Source organism: Diuraphis noxia, unplaced genomic scaffold (genome assembly GCF_037042655.1).
Source record: "Diuraphis noxia isolate RWA-SAM2 unplaced genomic scaffold, SU_Dnox_SAM2 contig0001, whole genome shotgun sequence".
Taxonomy (NCBI): Eukaryota; Metazoa; Arthropoda; class Insecta; order Hemiptera; family Aphididae; genus Diuraphis; species Diuraphis noxia.
In genome coordinates, this window is record NW_028301711.1 from 6,418,139 (window position 1) to 6,442,681 (window position 24,543).

Here is a 24,543-nt window from a genome sequence, read left to right on the forward strand (position 1 = left end):
CAAGTTTTTAAATATTACCTTTTGTTATTATTTAATGTATATTATACATTTTATTTAAATAAATAATAAATATAATTTGAAAATCAAGTGCAACCAACGGCTTTAAATATATTTGATCTTAACACATTAAAATCATCACACTGGTATAGTATCTACTACTTCGTAAACAACAAGTATGTATATAGTCTAGTCGTCTAGACCAGGGATTCTCTAATTGTGGTACGTTTACCCTTTGGGGATACTAGAATTTTTTTAACATAAAACATAAAATTGATTAATTATTAATAAATTATTCATTAAAAAATTGTCGTAGTATTATTGAACGGTTTATAGAATGCATAACAAAATTCATAATTCAAAACAAACAATTCGTATTTTGTCACATCGACCGCGCCGTAATAACTGGCGAAACATTATTACAGAAATCGCACTCCTATTCACATAATAGTGGTAATATACTCTGTGGTAAATTATTGAACTATGAACTAACAAAGGTGGTGCCTGTATGTTCAGCCAGCCAGTAAGTCGCATGATTCTTTTATCAAACAACACTCATTATTTAAAAAAGTATTGACTTTTTTCAAAATATTTTTAACATAGTTTCAAGTTGTTAAAAAACCAACGCTTTTATTAAAAAATTATATTTTTAAATATTTTTTATCCTTATAATATTTTTAAGTTTTTTACTTTTTTGAATGACAACATAGAGTTTTAATTTCATATTCCAAAGCAGAATATTTTTCTAAGTATTTTGATACGTAAAAATCAAATTTTGGACGAGTAGTTTATGAGTTCTAAGTATTTAAAGTTTTGACAAGCAGAGTATTGGACAAACATTTTGTGGGGTAACCCCGTACCACTTCACTCTGTCAATCTAAACTTTAAATACTTATAACTCATAAACTACTCGTCCTAAATTCGATTTTTATGAATCAAAATACTAAGGAAAATATTCTGCTTTGGAATATGAAATTAAAACTCTATGTTGTCATTCAAAAAAGTAAAAGACTTCAAAAATGATAAGGATAAAAAAATGTTTAAATCAAATTTTTTAATAAAAACGTTGGTTTTTGAACAACTTGAAACTATGTAAAAATTTTTCAAAAACATTAGTTATTTTTGAAATAATGAGTGTTCAATGATAAGATAATCACAATAATACACAAAATACATGTAACTATATTTTATGATATATCGGTATTGGGTTGAAAAATTATTCCTACAACCTACAATATTAAATAAAAATATTAATTTCTGGATCATTAATTATCATTATTATTTGTTATTAATTATTATTTTGATAATAAAACCAGAATTGTATTGTATCTTGTATCGCATCATAAATAATTTTATGAAATACTAGATACATTGACTAAAAATGTATCGCGATACAAGATACAATTGTATCTAAGATATGTATCTACAATACTTGTATCGAAGATACTGCCCAACCCTGACTGTTTGTTGGTTATGCAAACCCATCACCAGCTACAGAAAAAAAAAATGTGATTTTAATATAGTATTATTTAATGGGGAAACGACTTATATGCCCTAAAAAAACAAGAAATATTCTCTTAAAATTGTGCAAGTATACATTGCAAATGCCATACATATGCTTGAAAAAAATATACACTTAAAAATGTTGATATATGTATTTATTTTCAAAAAAAGTCATAAAATATGCATTTATAACACAAGTAGGTATGCTTTAAAATTTAAATATTTATATTTATTTAATATACAAACACAGAAATATATGAAAGTAAAAACATTAATTAAAAGTTAAAACATATACTTATTTAGTTATATATATATTATGTTTTTTTTTTTTTTTTTTTCAATAATCAATGAATGTAATAGAATACTAGCAATTTTTGTTGACAAGGGAATATAAAAAATGTTGATTTTTTTTCTAACAATAACTAAAAATTAAAAATAATTTAATTGTTATATTTGGAATAATATGATATGAAAAATAAATAATATGACCCATAAAATATCAAAATATTAAAATATGCATTTATTAATAAAAATAATAGAAGTGCATTTTTAGCCTCCAGTATGTGAAACGGATTTCTATCTCACTTACCAATATTTTGGACTAACCAAAATAGTATGCAAAATGAATATAAATATATTCTCTAATTATTAATAATCATCTTTTTTATTGAATTTGAATATAACCTAATACTAAATACCTAATAAATAGGTATATAATTCAGTTTAATATAAAGATTATTTTTAAATTAACATATTATGTAGGTAAAATTATTTAAGCCTACAAAAATATTGATACCTATCCATATTCCATTGTATAATCTATGTTCAATATAAGGTGATAAGTTCTTCTAACATTACTAGTTAGTCTTCACTTCATTATTATACGTTGAACAGTAGAAGTATCAAATGAAACATAACTTAGGCGTCTATAAATTTACGGCTAAAATTATTTTCATATATTTATCTTAAAAAATTTCACGACCCATTGATTAGGAAACACTGGTTTACATCATACATGATAATGATATGGTAAATAATTTAACTAACCTTTTTTCAGACTCAGCAACTTGGCTTTTGCTATAATAGAAATATAATCTGGAAAACTTGAAGGTATTGCATTTTCTTTCAATTTTAGAAGGTAGGTAGCTAATTTTATTATTTTTATTAAAAACATCTTTAGTAGAGGGATCATAGTAAACTTTGCTGCAACATGTGGGAATAAACCCTTTTTAGCCATCTGACTGGATTCATTGTTGATTCTTGAGGAAACCTTATTATAATTTATATATCATATTATTAATACTTATGAAACCTATTAAGCCTGATACGAACCATAAAAGCAGATTTTTCGAACTCCAGGTTTTGACAGGTTTGTAATTAAATGCACACCATTATGCATAAGAGCATACGTTTCCTGTATTTGCTAGTTTTTAATAGAATGTTAATAAATTTAAAAAATTAACGCTGTTATGTAGTAAACATAAACTTTCAACAGTTTCAAGTTTTCAGATGTTATAAATTATAATAATTTTTTGGTTATCACTAAGATTGATAACATTGATTTGTAAACATGATTCACAAGGCCACATTCTGATTTATAAAGAAGAAGACGGTTGACTTCAAGACGTATGAACATATAGTCGGGCATCTAAGACAGTTGTGCCCTTAGATAATACATGTAGATTGTAGGTATGTATTATCTATTATTTAAGATTGTACCTTCAATTATTAATTTGTATAGTTATAATGTTATATGTTAATAATTAATATATAATTATAATTTTGTTTTATATAATAATAATCGTTATTGACGTTATAATACGTAATTGATGAGTGATCACACATTAATTGCACAACGTTATATTTTTATTTGTTCATCTGTATTATTTTTAATTAGAAAAATTCAACAAATCAAAGTAACATTTTATTGTATTTGAATAAGTTTATTTATTACAGTTTCAGCAGGTGCATAGACTGCATCTGCTACTTGATACCAGGGCGGTGGTGCAAGTGCGTGCACCCACTCAAACTACGTCACTGCCAAACATTATCTTGCACAATTATTAATGTACGGTTTTTGGTGGTTGACATTTGTCGTTGTTCCGTGGCTTTATGTCGACAATATATTATATATATAATTCTTTCCTTATCTTTAATCGGTGGTTTACGCACAGATATTATATAAAACAACATTGCATAGGGTAGGATAGGTTAACTGTGGGTGTAACGTTACACGGCACGAGTGACGTAGTTGCAGCCTCCGTGGTGAGACATTGACTTACTTATTATGAAGGATATTTGGTTAGGTTTGTCGCGATTCGTGCCAGGGTCAACCCTTTTAGCCATAATAATAATATATTATTCACTTTGTTTCACCGGTGCAAACGTTGTTGTCCTGGTAACCTGGTAGCCGATGATCGATGTATCGGTTGGTCAACAACCAACAGGTTGTTCTGGATTCGCGCTCTCTCTGGCGTCGGATTACTCGGATTATTCGCAGCACGGGCCAGGCTAAGGCAACTCAATAGCATAATTTTGAACATTGATACTAGTACGATTCACCAGCCACGAGGAGCGCTCAAGTTGCTGCCGCCGCCGTGGCGGCCAACTGTCAACACCGGTGTCTCACGTCTGGCACAACTGCTCAAGCATAGACAAGTGTACTTTACTATACAAATGCACAATTTTGTAATTTCCATGTGGTGAATTATTTTGTACTGTAATTTGTTTTAATTTTCAAAACAATCTTGATGATGGGTCGTGCAGCATACAAATGTTGTGTAAAAGGTTGCTCGTATAAGGGTAAGTGTTTTTAATTTATTAGCTACTAACTTTGATTTCGTATATTATATTGTAAAATGTAGGTATTTTATCTAAGTTCTGTGCAAACAATCCAGTAGGTACTGTTAATATTAGGTACATCATTACCCATGTTCTGGCTTATTTAGATAAATAGTTACAAAGTATCTAAACGTTTATCTTACATCATTTTTTTACTAACCTAAATAAATTCATCTAGATACATTTTTTATTGATAAACGAAATTGTTCAAACGCATTTTTAAATTTTTATTTAGAAACTCGTACAAAGTTTATAAACAGTTTTTAAAATCATCTGTAAAGTTATATTTAATAGTATGTACAAATAACGATTGTATTATTAGTTATTTCCACGGACTAAGATATTCTAAGTATATGTATAGTCCCTCGTTATTTCCCATTTAATATTTATTTATGTATTATCTTTACCTTTATCTAGATAAAAAAAATACTTATCCAATCTGAACACTGATTATTACTAGGTATATAATATATTAATACCTATTTATTATATTACCTGTTCTAGTATTTCTGATAGTACCTGTGTACCTAGTGCCATTGATTATAAATACTAATAATACTTATAAAGTTATAATCAACGATATTATTAAAATTAAAACGAACAGCACATACTCCATAAACTTAGTATACCCAACATAACTTTAAATGTATTTAGTACTATAATGAAAATGAATAATCTTTTGCTCAAACTAAGTACTTAAATATTTTATTTTATAATACATGAATGTAGGTGGAACATCACATAGATTTCCCAACCCCCAAAAAAATTTGTTGATGTTTCAAAAATGGATGGAAGTTATAGGGAATGATGACTTCAAAGATATTGAGTCTTCTGTGATTTATGAAAAGCGCAGAGTATGTTCAAATCATTTTAGTAAAGAGAATTTTAGCCCTGGTACAAAAGTCATAAATCGCAATGCATTCCCACATCTCCATATGGCCAATCAAAGTACAAGTAGGAAATAAATTTCTATTTAAATTTAGTTAATATCTGTTAATTCAATTTCTTTTTTAGCTGATACTGTTATGCCCATACCAGATTTGCCACATCTCCATATGGCCAATCAAAGTACAAGTAGGAAATAAATTTCTATTTAAATTTAGTTAATATCTGTTAATTCAATTTCTTTTTTAGCTGATACTGTTATGCCCATACCAGATTTGCCACATCTCCATATGGCCAATCAAAGTACAAGTAGGAAATAAATTTCTATTTAAATTTAGTTAATATCTGTTAATTCAATTTCTTTTTTAGCTGATACTGTTATGCCCATACCAGATTTGCCACATCTCCATATGGCCAATCAAAGTACAAGTAGGAAATAAATTTCTATTTAAATTTAGTTAATATCTGTTAATTCAATTTCTTTTTTAGCTGATACTGTTATGCCCATACCAGATTTGCCACATCTCCATATGGCCAATCAAAGTACAAGTAGGAAATAAATTTCTATTTAAATTTAGTTAATATCTGTTAATTCAATTTCTTTTTTAGCTGATACTGTTATGCCCATACCAGATTTGCCACATCTCCATATGGCCAATCAAAGTACAAGTAGGAAATAAATTTCTATTTAAATTTAGTTAATATCTGTTAATTCAATTTCTTTTTTAGCTGATACTGTTATGCCCATACCAGATTTGCCACATCTCCATATGGCCAATCAAAGTACAAGTAGGAAATAAATTTCTATTTAAATTTAGTTAATATCTGTTAATTCAATTTCTTTTTTAGCTGATACTGTTATGCCCATACCAGATTTGCCACATCTCCATATAGCCAATCAAAGTACAAGTAGGAAATAAATTTCTATTTAAATTTAGTTAATATCTGTTAATTCAATTTCTTTTTTAGCTGATACTGTTATGCCCAAACCAATTCATACCAGCTGCATGCCCACAAATTTAAATATTTCTGGCATAGAGGAACTGAATGAATCTATCAATGTAACTGAGCATAATATTCAATGCTCCACCGTTGACCTGATTTGTATGTACCTACTATAAAAAAAGTCTTATAAAAAATTGCAATTTAATAATGCTTGCAATGCATGAGCTTATATTAGGGTTGCTACGCACTCACTATTTATCGCTATTTTTACTTTTTTTACACTTATTTCACTGATATCTCACTTTTATAATGCTCATTAACTACAAAATAATTATTAAATTTTAAACTTGATAAATTTAGTTAAAGTTTGAACTTAAAATGCTTATAAAAAAAACGTATAACAATGTATTTTTAATATCTTTCAACTGCTATAGTAACAATATATATTGAGGAGATATCAGGAGCTTTGTAGTATTAGTTTCAAGATTTTTTACCAAACAAACAAAATTTATTGACAATTATAGAAAAATAATTATAAAAATGACGAATATTTAATTTAAACACTTATTTATATTTAAAAATGTATAAAATGTAAAATTGTTATTGCTAAGACTTGAAAATTTAAAAGAAGGTTCCACGTAAATAGGTCATATATAAATTACTTTATTCACAAGAAAAAAATGAGTAGCAACCCTGTTATATTATACAATTTGCAACCAACAGCAAGTCTTGGGTTTCTTATTTATCTTATATTAATTTGTTCATTTTTGACTTATCTACAGATAATGGTAGTATTCCTAATTCAGAAATTGCTTGTAGTAGTGGCAGCGCTGCTTGCTTAAAATCTGGCTCTTATAAACCTGGTTAATATAAATGTTAATAATTTATTTTATTAGGTACATGTTAATTTAAAATTATATTTGCTTTAGGTCTCTTGCACAAAATTGGTATAAACCGAACCTCCAGACTTACACCAAAATGTAAATCTCTATACACAGATGGTTTGAAACTTCAAAAACTCCTACATCGTGAACGTCGAAAATGTAACACTTTTAAAGAACGTTTGAAAAGTGCTAGCAATTTTTTTAATACACATGATTCAGACCAGATGACTACTGCTGCCAAAATTTTTACAAAATTACAACTAAGAGAAACAAAGAACAAACCAAAAGGACGTCGTTTTACATTAGACGAAAAATTATTAAGTTTGTCCTTGTATAAGCAAAGTCCAAAATCATATAGATTGCTGTGCAAGATGTTTGTTCTGCCTTGTAAACGAACACTTTCTACAATGATGTCATTAATCCCAATAAGTACTGGGATAGATCAGAGAATGCTGAACATACTAAAAATTAATGTTCAAAAACTTAAACCTCAACACAGGTTTTGCTCAATTGTTTTTGACGAAGTTAGTATAAATCCAAATTTGAATTTTAATAATAGTGAGGGAAGAATTTATGGTTTTGAAGACAATGGGTCAACACAAACTCAAAAATTTGCTGATCATGGCTTAGTGTTTATGGTACGTGGAATTGTCAAAAACTTCAAACAACCTATTTGTTATTCATTTTGTAAAAGCACAACAAATAGATATGATTTAGCTAATCAAATTCGAGAGGTAGTTCGAGCAGTACACTCAACTGGATTGAATATTATATCAAGCATTTGTGATCAAGGAGCGACCAATACAGCAGCTATTAATATTCTTATGAACGACACCAAAGCACGTTATTTAAGAAAGAATGAATCATTCTATGGTGATTTCTATGAAATAGAATGTGAATCTGATAGCCATAACAATGTAGTTAAAATTTTTCACTTGTATGATACACCACACCTTTTGAAAGGAATCCGTAACAATTTGTTGACAAAAAATGTAATATTTAATGTTGACGGTGAAAAATTAGCTCAATGGAGTGATATATTGAAGTTATATGAATTGGACAGCAACATAGAAGATGTTAAAATGTTGCCTAGGTTGACTAGACAACATGTCATACCTACAGAAATTCCAAAAATGAAAGTTAGAAATGCTGCTCAAGTGTTTAGCCAACGAGTTTCATCCATTATGGCATTTTTAGCAAGTGAGTAACATCAAAATAAAACTAATTAACATATTAAATAATTTTGTTTTGTTAAATGTATTTTACAGCTCAAAATATTCTTGGAGATACAGCTGGAGACACTGCAAAATTTTGTTTATTTTTTGACAAATTATTTGATTCAGTTAATGGAAACTTTAATAAAGTAGTTGATGGAAAGATTTATAGAACAGGAGTAACAAAAAATTCTCCTCATCACAAATTGTGGGAAGAGTCTTTGAAAGTTTTGAGTACCATGAAATTTGTGAATCCTTCTACTAACAAACCATGTACTCCTCAACCACCCACATTAAAGAATTGGATTAAAACTATTAAAAGTAAGTTTAACTTTTTTTAGTAAGTGGGTTATTTACCTAATTATTTATTAATCCAAAACAGGTTTTCAAAATATATTCAAAACATTAAATGACAACGGTATTAAGGTATTGTTGCCAAGGCATTTGAACCAAGATGCTTTGGAGAATTTATTCGGTGCAATACGGGCTTTAGGATATAGAAATAATAATCCGACATGCGATATGTTTGCCTCAGCATACAAGACCTTACTCCTCAACAACCTAATGTCAGCCCACTCTCCAGGCAGTAACTGCGAAGAAGATTTCTCAGGTGGCTGTTTGACTTCTTACCAAACATTATTTGAAATGTATACAAACTGTGAAGCAAATACCATTGAACATGAAATCGAAGAACGAGTCGCTGATGTTTTGCCAAAAAAGTTTGAAGACAATGATAATAATTTAACATTATTAGGAAGTCAAACCCAGAACTATATAGCAGGATATATTGTTAAAAAGTTGAATTCTGTCTTGTTTAAAAACTGCCGTATATGTCTAAGTGAAATTTGTTCAAAACGGTCAAATGACCATCAATTAATTCAGGCTAGAGACTATAAACATAATGGTAATTATCTACTGAAATATCCGAATTCTAAATTCTGTATGTTGGTGCAAAAAGTAATTAATATTATTTCTCATAATTTACCAAATATATGCCATCATAAAAATTTGAAAATAGAATTGATTAATATTATTAAAGAAAAAGTTGATGTAAAATACATAACATGTCCTGACCATAAATTAATTTTTCCACAAAAATTTATTAATTTTGTGGTAAAATTAATGGTACATAATTGGTGTACGCAAATTAATAGAATTTTATCTGGAAAAATAAATTTAAATAAAAATGAATCGGATAAAATTAAAATAAATGCTTTTGAAAGGTACAAATTGTTTTCTAAAAAAAAAAGGTCCTCTTAAGATATTATTATTAGACTTTTATGTTATTCACTTTGTTAATTTTAATTTTGAAATATGTGTAAATATTCCCACTGACTAGATATATGTTTATTGTATTGTTAATTATTAAGTATAAAATATATGGCTGAGAAATGTAACAAAAGTTCCTACTAATTTTGTATTTGTATATTTAAAATGTATGTTTAATATTATAATATATTGTTATTATTTCATAGTTTTTGTATATTGTTTTAGTATATTGTAATAAAAATTAATTCAATTTATTTTTGATGTTTGTTTTATTAATTTCAATTGAGTATTTAAAATAATAATTAACAGTGGTTAATGCGCTCAGCGCCTGGGGTTGGCAATCTATATACGCGGCGGCGGCACTGAGCTATGAGAAGGTGGAGAGAAGGGATCGAAGTTTCATTCACCAGCCACCAGTAGCGCAGTGTTCAATGTCCCGAATATTAACATTGCGGTTGCCTATCTATTAGTATACTTGTCTATGGCACGGGCTCGGCCGTCGGTCACTACGACTACGCACATGTTTTGTGGTTGCTTTTGACATTTTTATTGTTATTATTATTTATTATTGCCGTTTGGAACACGGTCTCATCGCGTCTCGTCCGCCATTGATTACATTTTACACGTTTGTGCTCGTTTTCGACGTAAAGCCCTAGAAACTTTCAGACTTACTATTGACTATTGTTTTTACTCCAACGAAGCTTATCGTCGGCGTATTGAATACTCGTTAAAACAGTGTTAGCTAATCTTTAGACGTCAATCACAGTTGTCATAGCGTGTGCCGCAGTCCAGCACGCTCACATTTGTCTAGTTCTGTTCAGCTCAAGTCCGTCGTTAAAACGTTCCAGCTGGAGTCCGCCGTGTGATAGATGTCGTTCCTTTTTTTGCTATACGGTACTGTTTTTAAATACATTATAATACACAATAGATATTATCATATTGGGGGTAGGCACTTGACTATTCTTTGAACATTCCCTCCTCAAATTTTAACAATTTAGTGACAAATAAAAATATAGGTATTATATGCATATATAGGAGTTAACTGTTAATATGTTATGTATGATGACCCTGTAGATAATGTCCAGGAGCAAGTCTGCATTAAAGCCTAACCTAACCTACCATGAAAAACTCTGCGGATCGCTAAAAAAAAAGATCAATCCAAGTGTACCAAGTGTTTGGGCCATTATTTTATAATACAAATTTAAATAAATTTATATGTACCTCTGTGCGCTGCATAAAATCTAGATCAATTTAGAAATGTTCAACTGAAAATGGGCCTCTTAGGGCTGGTTATAAAACTAAAACTCGTTGGGGCGTTGTATATCCGGCGCTTTCTTGGCATGCTTATGGATATTATAGACATATTATCTGTCTCTATATAGGTACCTAATTAACTAACAATAAACAAACAATATTTGAATGATAATTGTTAAAATAGTATTATTTTTGTTAGACATCAGTTAGTTTACTTGCCCAAAAAATAAAAATAATTATAATTTATAGTAATAATTTATTACTATAAAAATATAAAATATGCAATTTGAATGATAGTTACTATAATATATAAGTCAGTTACAGTTAGTTTGCCAAAAATTAAAAATTATTATAAATAAATAACCATACCTATAATTAATCAGTTTGTTATAGAAAAAAGTTAACCAATAGGTACGCTTGCATATTTATTTATAGGTATTTATTTATTATTTATTTATTAGACTCAGCTGTCCAAAATTATCCAATGGTTTTTATATTTTCATTTTGTCTTTTAAACTTTAAACCAACTCTTTTAGAGAGTAAATTATATCTTAATTCATTGTTGAACTCTAGTATTTGAGTACCCTTTTAGTACTTTAAATGAATATGCTGTGTCAATAATTATTCCATAGAATATAAAATTAATAGTCTAGTATAATATTCAATACAAACTATGGTAATTAATAATAATTGAAATGACATTATAAAGTTATATAATATAACATGGTATTATAGGATTATTATCCATAAAATAACTCTATAAATATTTTAGTATTTAAACATTTCTTCTTAAAAGCTATAATACTAAGTAATTTTGTTCATATCTATCACTTTATAAAGATCAGTATATATACATTTTAATTCATGATTATTTTATTTGTATTGACAGTTTGATCAACATCAATAGTTAGTTACAATGTCCAATACACATATCTTAACCTGTGATAAGAAATATAATGCACAAAAATCGGTATAGTATACATTGAAATATTTTTATTATATTAATATATAACTTACATATAACTTAATAAATATTTTTTCAACTTTTCATTTATTTATATTAAAGATGTCTACTGATGAAGAAACATTTGTTGGTGTTATTGATGAAGGCGTTAACAGTACACGCTTCTTGGTATATACTATTAAGCTTAATAAATATAGTAATACAATTATTAATGTTCTTAATTAATAACAATTATTTTTCAAGACTTATGAACTAATCTTTTTATTTATTAATATATTAATTACTCACAATAATAGTTGAGAATTATAATTAATTTAAAGATTGTATAATATTAATATAAACAAAAAAGGTAGATCTAAAGTTAAAAATTGTATAGGTTTTTTCATCAAAAACTCACTTGCCAATAGCCTGTCATCAAATAAGTATACCTAACATAAACGTCTATGAAGGATGGTTGGTACTAGATCCTGAGGATATACTAATGAAAATCAAAACAACTATAGCTGTAGTATGTAAAAAACTCAACATGATGCATATATTATCTTCAGCTATTGCTGCGATAGGCGTAACAAATCAGCGAGGCACTACTTTAGTGTGGGACAAGTATACAGGGGCACCATTATACCATGCTTTAAGTAAATACATTTTTTTATCTTTAAGCAAACTATTAGTTATAAGTCTTATAATCTAAATTTAACAATATCTTAATGTTTACAAATTAAATCTATAGTTTGGATGGACATGGCAACTACACAATCAATAGTTGATAGATTCATCAACAAACAAATTTCTAACTGTAATACGTTGGATGAACAAAAAAAGTGAGTTAATATTTAAATTAAAAAAAATTCATACATTATTCTATAAGCATAGTGGCAATTAGGTGGGGGATAGTGGGGCTAAACCCTCAAAATATTTATCCAGCTCTCACATAATAGATTCAAATATAAATTATAAAGTAAGCCATGATTTATGAATTTTTTTATTAGCGGGTCTGTGTGTAGTGTATCAAATTCTAGCACCCAAAAAATTGACCCTAAGTACCCTATGACTATTAGTAAGCTCAATCATAGTTATTTTAAAAGTTATAAATTGATTCAATTTTTTTTTTGTTCTGTTGAAATTTGATTCAACATTACTTAACTATTAACATTTTTAATCTAACTGAATTGATAATTGATCAATTTTACCATACATTTTAATATAGTATCAGATAGATAATATAACAAAAGTATATAATATTTTTTCTATGATTATATTTTCATGTGATAATACTAAAATTGCTTATGGTTTTTTGTTATTTATCTAATTTTATCTGATAGATTTTTGCAATCCAAATGCGGTTCGACTTTGAATCCACACTTCAGTGTATTCAAATTGATTTGGTTGATGGAAAACGTACCTCAAGTTTCAAAAGCTATTCAAGAAGAGAGGTGTATGTTTGGTACAATGGATTCATGGCTAATTTGGGTAATAACTAAGAATCTAAGATTATGATTATGTGAAAATTAAATGGAATTTGTTATCTACGTCTTAAAAATGCATAACATTGCAAATTTACAGTCAGCAGGTCACATGGTAGTTTCTTTAATTTTAAAATTGGAGTGAATTGACTACTCCCTATGAAAGTTGAAGGCAAGAAAATATTCATTTCTGTTTTTGTTTATAGGTTTCTTTATAATAAATCATTTTTTAATTGAGTTATTTTATGTATGTCATATCATATACTCAAAATTTGTTAAAAATTAACATCTTAAAAAAAAACCCATGTACAAACACTGATAATGTTTTTGCAATTAAGTTTCCTTAAAAGCCAATCCACTCTAATTTTAAAACTAAAAAAGTTACACGTGATCTGTTGAGCTGATAAATTTGTTATATTTTGATTTTATAAGAAAAAGACAGCAAATGCCTGTGATAAGTCCTTTTAATAGAATATTATGAAAACGAATCTAATACACTATTAATGAAATCAGTTTAACATCGGTATGGATTTACAAAAATAAAACATGCATTTTCAAATACTCAAATTATTATGTCATAAAAAACTTTTCTTTTTTCAAATACTTTTACTGTAAGTTATGAACTTATAACTAGGGCCTGAGAGTTGATGACCTTAAAAACAATAAAAAATGCAAATATGACATACAAATGGAAAAAAATGTCCTTAAAAAATTACAAATATTAGTTTTAAATTAATAAAAATGCATTTTTTAAAATGTTTTACTCTATTTTACTATAAAATTGTATATAAATTTATCAAAGCTTTGAATTATTCAAAATATGACATAAAAATGACAAAAATATACTTAAAAAATGAAACTATGACTAGTCCATAGGCACAAATCACCAAAAAACATTAGGGGGGCTTAAGCACCAAAAATGTTTGAGGAAACAGACCAAACTCGTGAGGGGCTTCGCCCCTCACACACCCCAATAGTACTATGCTATATATTATATAAATAAAAATATAAAATAAAAATAAAACAAACACAACTAAACATTTTATTATTATTATTTATTTATTAAAAATGTAAAGGCAATTTGCGCTTATTTTCAGCAAACTTATTTTAAATTATGTCTTTATCAATGACTAGATCGCTCTCAATATGAATTATCGATAAGTCAGATAGTCTTTCCTGACCCATCATGGTACGTGTCCAAGATTTCACAATTATTATGATATTATATAATATGTTTTATACGTCATTGCAGTTTAATATATCCAGACGTAAACTCAACATATTATATTATAAATAATTAAATAAATATAAAACTGTTTTTGAATTTTTAATAAATGTAATTATTTTGAAAATGTGATGGTAATAGTACTATAAGTTATAATCACGGGATTCGGGGTGCTAGCATTAAAATTCAGAGTGCTAGTCTAATAAAATGACTAATCTAAGTCTGTGGTAATTTCCAAGTTTTAAGTTATTGGTATAATGGTCGACTAGAAACAATAAGAACTGACTAATGTGAAATCAATTAAAATGTCAGAAAATGACCTAAAAATGTCAAAAAATGACTTAAAAAGTGATAAACACCAAAAAATGCAAAATAAAAATTAGTTGTTCAGATTCACATGCTAATGAAACAATTTTTGTGGCTAGGAGAGCATTGTCTAAAAAGTACCAAAAAAAAGAATGCAATATGTATCAACTTCCGAGCCCTAGTTATAATATACCTTATATTTTATTCTGTTAAATGTTGGAAAAGCAAATAATCCTTATAATAATTTCGCATTTGCATACTAATAAATATTGTTAATGATATAGTGTATTAATTAATAAGCAAGGCTTGAATTTACATACACTAAAGTCACACAAAATATCCATGAATATAATATGCATTTATGCATCAAAATAGCTAAAATTGTAGTATCATATACAAATAAAAATTGTTTTAAACAAATATTATAATTTAGGTGAAACGTAACACAAGTTACAGCAATTTGTATAATATTTTACTTGTATTATTAAATATCTAATTATAATTTATGAAAAATAGTAGATAGTGGGGCACTTGAGGACACTTTAAGTTATACTTTTTACTTTTAACTACTTACTTATACTTTATACTCTTTACTTTTAGTTTATATATTAAAAAATATAAACTATTTTTAAATGAATCTAAATTTATATTTTACCTATTAAACAATACAAAAAACATTATACATACAGTTATAATAATGATAACAGTAATTCTTCTTCATAAAATGTACCTTCTCTATCATAGATTTTATAATAAGCAACATTTGATATAAAAACTTTTTCAATTGTAAATATTTTCTTAGACCAATTTGTTTTTAATTTATTTTTATATATCAATTATTGATGATAATCTAACTCTATCATTTATCTCAAATTTTGGTATAGAATTACTAATATCATAGCTATAAGCACTATTAAGTAAATCTTACTCATTATTCTTATTAACTTCAACAGGTTTCATTTTTATTGTTCTATGGTATGTATTGTTATATGTCTTAATAATCTTCGGCAATTCAGAGGTTAGGCCATTATTTTTTGTTTTTATTTTACATTTTTTACAATAATCCATTTAATTAAGATATTATTATCTAAATATTTTCTCTAATTGTATTATTTGGAAGATCATAAAAAAATTCTGAACCAGATACTAAACAAATATAACAAATGGTATTAGCAGGCACATCTTAATTAAAGTCTGCATGTAAGACAATACTTGTTTTAGATCCAGAAATCAGTGATGGCTGCCTACTCATATTAATTACAAAAAATGGCCTGGTATCTTTAAATTGTTGTGGAGTTATATACATTAAAGACAAATCTCGATGTAATCTATTATAAACATGCTTATAATCCATCAACATATCATAAGCAATATTAAATTTTTCTTTTTTAAAATCTAAATTCAATAGTTCTTCCGGATATCTAATACTATCAATATCAAGCCAAATATTTTTTAAATTACAATTATCAAACTGTATTGGATCTCTTAATTGATTATCTAGCTTATCTGTTTGGAAAGCTATGATACCAAACAAAGGATTATTTATATTTCTATACATATTTGTTATGTCTTTGGTTAGTGTTTTACCACTAATATTTCTTTCTTCAATACATTGCTATGATTTGAATATAAACATATATTCGTTTCTTTTAGACAGTAAAGTTAGTTCATTTATCAACTTAGTTTTATTCAAATCTTCATAAGTCACAATTGGTATTTTAAGTAATTCATCAATAACAATTTTTCCAACACCAGCTAGATCACCTTTTTCATTTTTATCTCTAAATAAAGCATCATTGTCAGAACGTCTTAAAAAACTTATTTCAAAACCTCCTTTATATACTGGATATTCTATATCTTTAAAAAATCCTAAACATAAATTAGACAATTTGCCAACAGCGCTAAAATAACCACCTTTATTAAATTTTGATTGAAATCCACTATTTATTGTGGGACCACTAAGATCTGCAGAATAACTAACTGTACCTTTAATTAAACTACATCTTCCAACATTATCAATTCTATCTATTTCTTTACCATGTTTTTTAATACAAATCCATTCAAACAAAAATGGAACAAAATTATCAACTAACAATATTTTTTAATCTGCTGGGTAGTTATTACCATCAAATTGTAAGACAGAGCCAGAAATTTGATACTTTGCTTTTTTAATATTTAAAAAACTATTTTCTTCCTTTATATTATAAGTAGTGATTTAATTAGGAGAATTAAGATTTGATGAAGATATAGGCCATACACCTTATCTTGTTCACGGATAATAGCATGGTCATAAATAGCAAATATATTTTCCATTTATAATGAAAAAATTTATTAAAGTTTATAATTCTGAATAAAATCTAAACATAAATGACCACATATAGGTGGATCATTATAATTTTCCAATTGTTCAGTGGTATAATATAAATCATCTTTTTCTAAATAATTCACAATTTCTTTAATTGGAATTGAATCTCCATAAGAGTCAAAATATACTTTTTTATTATCATTTTTTAACCAAGCCACTCAATGTGAACCAGATTGATTAGAACTATTTAAATTTAATATTCCACATTCATTTTTCCAAGGCACTGCAGGTAACTCATCTTTCATAAAACAACCTCTAAATTTTTTTATATTTTTTCCTGCTTCAATAATATCATAATTAGTTAATGGTTTTATTTTTTATTTATTTTTAGTCCTGAACCAATTTGTAAAGTCTTAATATTTTTAACATTCTCTTCCATTGCTTTATTATGTCTTTCTGCTTCATCTCGTTTTAATTTCTTATCTTTTGCATCGATAACGGTATTTGCAATAGCACTAGCACCTCCGGCTTATGCACTAAGAGCTCCTATACCTGCTATAATAAGAGGTAAAAATCCACCTACTTTATCCTTATTTCCAAATTGAGATTTTTTAATTTTAATGTCACACCTTTTTTTATTATTTTTAGCATTAATTAGTTTATTTTTTTGTCCATCAGTTAAATTAAATATATTTTTACCATTTCCAATCTGTGTATGTTTTAATTGAATAACTACATCGATCTTATTTTCATAAGCTTTTACATGCTTTTTTTACTTGAGAATCATTCAAATCTAAATTCATTTAATAAGAATTAAAATTATAAAATTAAATAAATCCCATGCCAAAATATCTCTGCTTTCATTGCATTTTTGGTGACAAAAGCAGCTGTTTTTTCACCTATAGATGCATTTGAATCTAAAAATCTATCCCATGCTTTATTTTTCAAGATTTTATCTCCAATATGTCTTGTTTTAATATCTTTATGTTTTTTATAAAAATAATCATGTTCCATTGCTGCCATATCTAGTTTATTTACTGGTTTTTTATTTTTTCTAAATCAGTAAAAGGACCAAGATAATTATAACCAGGCCAATGTATTTCTGGCATAAATTTACTGTTTAAAAGATTATTCATAATACCTGATCCTTCTACAATTTTTTCAAGCAAACTTGTTACATAAGATATTAAATACTCAATTCCTTGTGAGGTATTAACTATTCTTTCTAATTCAGAAGTAAAAAAATGAACAATACTAATTTTTTCATTATGAAAATTATTATGCCCTGCTTTTTCTTCACTAGCAATAAAATATAATCTCTTTAATAATTAATTTATAATTATTTATATGTATAATTCATTTCTGAATACTTTTTTAAATCTCCTTCTTTTTCTTCATCTTCTTTTGGTAATCTTTTTTTTTTTCCTTTTTGGCCACATTTTCAGGTAAACTATGCCAAATAGGTTTAATCATTTTCAAATATTTTTCTCCTTTGCTTGATTTAACAAACCCAGTTTTTTTATCATTATTTTGATACATTGAATCAATCTGAATTAATATATCTTTATAATTGTCAAAATCTGTCTCTGTATAATAATTAGTGGTTGCATACACAGAATAACATAATAAATTCAATAATCCTGTTGTTCCTTCATATGTTTTTCCATTTATAATTAAATTATCATCATTAAATTCTACTACATCTTTTCCAATCATATATTGTTTATTATGAGTATTATAATATAATCCAAAAACTGAATCATTAATTCGAGGTAAATATTTGGTTGTATTTGAACCTAAAGTTATTATATTCTTTGAGGGCATATTTTTTTTTAATTGGTGACCTTATTTCTAGAGGTGATTTAATTGGAGTATTTGTTCCATCTGCCATCCTTAATATTTCTGGTCGTTTATATGGAACCATAATTTTTTTCATATCTTCGTCAGTTTTAATATTTATTTATTTAACTTCATTGACTGCATTTACAATATTTTTTAATTCATTTGTTACTGGTCCAAAAGATTTTTACTTTTCTTCTTCAGCATATATGTTTCTTAAAGCCGCATTTTTATAATCCTTCTTTAGCTTATTTTTAAGTTCAATTATTCTGTCTATTTCCCTAATTGAAATTTTTTTCATTTTTTTCATTACAGAACCTCCTCTTTTTCTACCCTTTTCATTCCTTGTAAAAAAATATTTCTCATATCCTTTATATCCATTTAATATGAAAAAATTTTAATAACCGTTTACGTTTTGCGTTAATGTTTGTGTTAATATCTACGTTGGGTTAATGTTTGCGTTGCTGAATTTGTTATAAATGTGTATACCTGTTAAATCAATAGATATAACGTTACGCTATTTCGTAAAAATTTAAAATTCAAACGCACCTAAAATTTTTCGCATAATGATGCTTCGAGTTTTCTCTATAGCTAATTGAAGGAATACTTATGGAAAACTTAGTGTTGTTTTCATCCTTAGTTATAAACACAAACATTTTTATGATTTTTCAACTTTAAAATTACTTGCAAATTTTCGCGTTTTCGACAGATGTCGTAAAAATTTGAACTATAAACGCTTATAAAAAAAAGTTGTGACTAACGATTTTTAATTTTTTTTTAGCTACAATAAGAACAACTCATAAGGAACCTTGTATTAAATTTTCAAGTTTTTTTGGTCATCCAAAATTTTTTTACCGACAGTAAAAAAAAAATCGAAAATTTCAGTGGTCTATAAATAACTCATTAAAATCAAAAAATTTGAAAATTAAACAGTATATAGATATCACTAACATAAACATTTGGTGAAAATTTAAAGTATTTACACTGATTGTTTTTTGAATTATAACCATATAACAAAATCGATTTGGTCGAAAACTGGTTTTGCGTAAAAATTTCCGTTTTTCTGTCATTTTTTTTTGTTTTTCTCGACGTTTTTGAAAACTATTGGAAAATGTTTATTTTGACCTCTATAATGCACCAAGGATATTCACTTTTCCATCGGAAACTACCCCCAAAGTTCGAAATTGAAGCATTATTTCGACTAGTTATGCTGTACATAGACACAAAAAAAAATAAATAAATAAAAAAAACACACATCATTGTAAAATCAATACATTCATCACTTCGTTCAGAATCTAAAAAATAAATAACTGTTGCATTCTAAAGTTCACCTGTAACTTCTAAGTTGTATTTACTTTCTGTTTATAGAATCTTACAGGCGGTATAAATGGTGGAGTTCATGTGACTGATGTTACTAACGCTTCTCGGACCATGCTGATGAATATTCATTCATTAAGATGGGATCCGACTTTGTTTGAGTATGTATAATTTGTATTAGGCATGGATTTAGAATTATTATTTATTAGTTATAATACTTTAATATAATGGTACATAAAATTTGGTTGTTTGTAAATAAACTATACATTGTTTTGATTATCAAGAGGTTAACTTTTATTTGTTTATTTTGAAAATATTTTTTAATTTGAATAGGTTAATTTTTTTCTTATTATCCTTAAACTGCTTAAACCAAATAATTTAGTAATGCAAATATTCAACTACAAGTATCTACTAATGAGAAATAGGTATTCTCCCTTCTTTTACACTATTACTATAAACTATATTAGTTAAGTAAGTTATGTTTTCGATATGAATAATCAAACTTTATTGAACATTTTTAATGCAATTTATTTTAATTTAATTTCAGATTTTTTGATATACCCGAATCACTAATATTTCCTGAAATACGGAGTTGTTCTGAGGTGTACGGACTAATGGCTCATGGACCACTGATAGCTACGCCAATATCTGGGGTAATAATTAATTATATTTTAAAAATTTAATTACTATCATACATTATCAAGTTATTATTATTTTTGTTATTAATAATGTATTTGTATAGTGCATAGGGGATCACCAAGGTGCCTTCTTGGGTCAGCTGTGTTTCATAGCTGGTGTAGCAAAGTGTACATTTGGTACTAATTGCTTTTTACTGTATAACACTGGTCGTAAGGTAAGCATAATTTGTTTTATTTTACAGCATACAAATAAAAGAGTTAGGCAAGATATAAAAAATTAGTTCTAAAAGATTTTTTCATCTTAACTTACTTTACCAATAATTAAGTTGTAATTTTGTTAAAATTAATGATTAATAAATACAAAACAATTCTGCTAGTTTCAATAATTCTTATTTATGTTAAGGAAAATGTAAAAAATACTAGATTAAATTCTACACAGCTATACAATAAATCATAAATTGCTTATGCTTATTAAAATTAAATGATTTTTTACTGGTTTAAAAAAACTGAAAAAAAAATTAATAATTTATTTTATTTTATTCAGCCAGTGATTTCTTCACACGGACTTTTAACTACCATCGCTTACAAAATAGGCAAACACTCCGATCCAATTTATGCTCTTGAAGGATCTGTGGCTGTTTCTGATTTTACTACTGAGTGGTTGAAAGATAATTTATGGGTCATGGATATTTATAAAAATGTAAACGAAAGTACCAATAACTTGGCCAACATTGAGGGAGACTTAAATAAAATTCATTTGATTCCTGCTTTATCTGAACTTTATGCACCATTCTGGAAAACTGACGCAAATGGGTTAGTTCCTGTAATTTTGTGTTAATAACGTCTTATTGTCACTGTTGAATTCATATTTTATTTTATTAGAATCGTTATTTGTGGTACATACATAGATTTTTTTCAAATATGGATTAACCTAATTTCTATGTTGTACAGTAAACTCACAGGACAGATTATAGATACATCAACTGCATATTTAATGCGAGAAACTCTTGAAAGAATCTGTTCACAGACAAATGAAGTTTTGCAATCTATGCACACAGATACTGGACATCCTATTGTGGCATTGAATGTAGACGGGGGCATGTCTACTAATGATACATTTTTGAAGATTCTCACAAATATTTGTCGTCTTCCTGTTGGTAAGTTTGAAAACAAGCATTTTAAATACAATTTAAAATACATTTTTCCTTTACATGAAACTCATAAAAAAAAAATTTAATGGCTGACATAATATTTTGTAAGTTCACAAATTATTTACTTAATGAAAAATCAATTCGATGTATATATTCGTTAGTAGTATCACTATTAGTTCAAATTGTTATAATTGAGTTGCATAAAAATTCTGATATAATTTGTAAATATTCATGATTTTGTAATCCCTAAGGCAAATTATTATTATCAAAATATAATACTATTTTGAGCTTATTGATTGTAGAGTTACATATTTTTCTGTATGCTCTTGATTTATTGTTTACTAAGTTTTATATTTATTCTATCAACACACAATATTGATAATACCAAATTAAAAAATAATTTATTTTTTTCATTTTAGGATTAAGAAATAAGATTTAATAAGATTATGGATAAGTGAGTTATGAACGGCTTATTTTACAATTTATTATACGCGCATAACTTACATAAAAACTGAATTATCGTAAAAATACTTCCAACAGTTACAACAAAATACAGATAATGTTTTTACAATCAAGTTTTATAATAGGTCTATTCACTCTAATTTTTAAGTTAATGGAGTAAAACTTGAACTGGTGAACGTACATTTGCTATGTTTTGCATTTGTAAAACTGGGGCAACAAATATGGGTATTGCGCCCTCTTAAATTGGTTATATCATATATTATATTTTCAAAGCCTGTAGTTATTAATTTTATTTTTATTTTTTAATAATCAAGATTTTATGCAAAATCTTTATACCATTGATTTAGAATCTTATGGGGATCGAAGCACAAGTATAATTAAAAGTGTTCACTGCCTTCTCTAATTATTTATCCTTTGAAATAAATCATGATCAAATGCTCAGAAAATCTTACAAAATGTTAAGTTTTATTTAATTAGTCTATTATTAACCTAATTTTCTTTTTATGAATATTTATAATCATTATATGCATTACTTAATCTGTATTATAAATATTATTTAGTGTTGTACATGTTTCTTCTATATCTTGGGTTATGTTTTATTTAATTGTCATGCATACCACATTCGAAATTTTATACTGTAAAAGGGCTGTTAAATTATAAATAAGCATTTTAATGTTTTCTAAAAAAAAGTTTTTATTTTATTACTTACATATTTTAGAATTTATTTAACTTATAAGTATTATGTTTTATACATATATTTAATTATTATTATTAATCAATAATATCTTTGCAGTTAAATAATAATTTAATTTAATGCATATTTTAGCCTTTAACCACCTAACCCAACTAGCATTTATTTTTGTTTTTGAAAATAGTGCGCCCTAAAATGTTGGAAACTACAGCTCTAGGCGCTGCTTTGGCAGCTGGTTTTGCCGTTGGCATATGGAGTATGAACCGTGTTGAATCTTACTATGACACTTTTATTCATACTTTATCAGAAAGAGGCAAGTATTTACTAAATTAATTGTTTTAAAATTATTGTAAATTAAAAATATACAAAAATTAAATAGAAATAATAAAAAAAAAAAACAAGTGTGTGTCAGATTTGGTATTTGATGTTCAATGTTGATGTGTTAACAATGACTTGCGCCTGTTATTAAAATGTAGATTAACTTATGGGTGAAGTAAATAACAAGTATTTCAATTTATAAAATGCACATAATAATAATATTCAAGCGTCTATTATATTATGTTAAATTATTATTTATACACCATGTCAACATGGCTACATATACGATTGCACGCTCAACTTCTGTTACAATATTTCGTGACATCAAATTCACCAATTCACTCTATAGACACATTTTTTCCACAAATTCTTTTTTTTTTTTTTTGGAAGGAGCAAAAAGACTTTCTTTGATCACTAAAAACTAGTTTAATAATTTTTTTTGTTATAGAACAAAAACCAAAATTTGTTTCACTGAAAAGAACAATAGACCGGAAAAAAGATTTGAGTAAAGATGATGAAGAAAATGAAAATGATGATTTTGCTGGTTTTTAGCCATTTAGAATTATAAAAAGCTGAGTTATAAAATGTATATGTGAATTTTTAACATTATTGGGTTCAAATTAAAAGTTATTTGTATTAAGTTGAAAATAATATTTTATGTTATGTTTGTTAATATACATTTTAAAAACATTAGAAAGTTTGTAGTTTTTGAGACATAGCCAAGAAAGAGTGATATTTGGATTTTATATGGATTGATTATATGATGTTATATTAAGAGGAAATTATACCCGAATATGATGTCTCTGGCTGTGACTCAGGGAATAACCATTTAGGCTGTTTTGAGCCGGATGAGCAAAAAATTTTCGTGTAGCCACCGGAAAACAGCGTGCTCTGGTAGTTAATAGTTTAAATTGTTACAGGATACAAATATTCGAATGAAATAGGACTAATAGGTATTACAATCAAAAACTAGCTTTTATGCATCATTATTTATCCATGCTTTACATTTTACTCTACAATCATAATTATAAATAAGTTCGTCATCATATTCATGTATTAAGTATTAAAAATA

The 24,543-nt window shown here is 26.8% G+C and overlaps 1 protein-coding gene across 3 annotated transcripts; it reads left to right on the top strand.

The window, feature by feature from the left end:
- The first annotated feature begins 10,045 nt into the window (after positions 1–10,045).
- LOC107171719 (glycerol kinase 3-like) lies at positions 10,046–24,079 on the top strand. 3 transcript variants are annotated; one of them, XM_089215874.1, is made up of 13 exons: positions 10,046–10,432; positions 11,682–11,762; positions 11,859–11,924; positions 12,133–12,391; positions 12,487–12,577; positions 13,079–13,226; positions 20,263–20,372; positions 20,759–20,864; positions 20,954–21,064; positions 21,394–21,662; positions 21,732–22,006; positions 23,338–23,466; positions 23,920–24,079. In XM_089215874.1, the coding sequence occupies exons 2-13, from the start codon at positions 11,709–11,711 to the stop codon at positions 24,021–24,023; spliced, it is 1,722 nt and encodes a 573-aa protein (XP_089072000.1). In that variant the 5' UTR covers positions 10,046–10,432; positions 11,682–11,708; the 3' UTR covers positions 24,024–24,079. The 3 variants fall into 3 exon arrangements, with proteins under 3 accessions (XP_089072000.1, XP_089072001.1, XP_089072002.1); XM_089215875.1 differs by having other exon boundaries at positions 21,801–22,006; XM_089215876.1 differs by having other exon boundaries at positions 21,864–22,006.
- Positions 24,080–24,543: the final 464 nt, after the last annotated feature.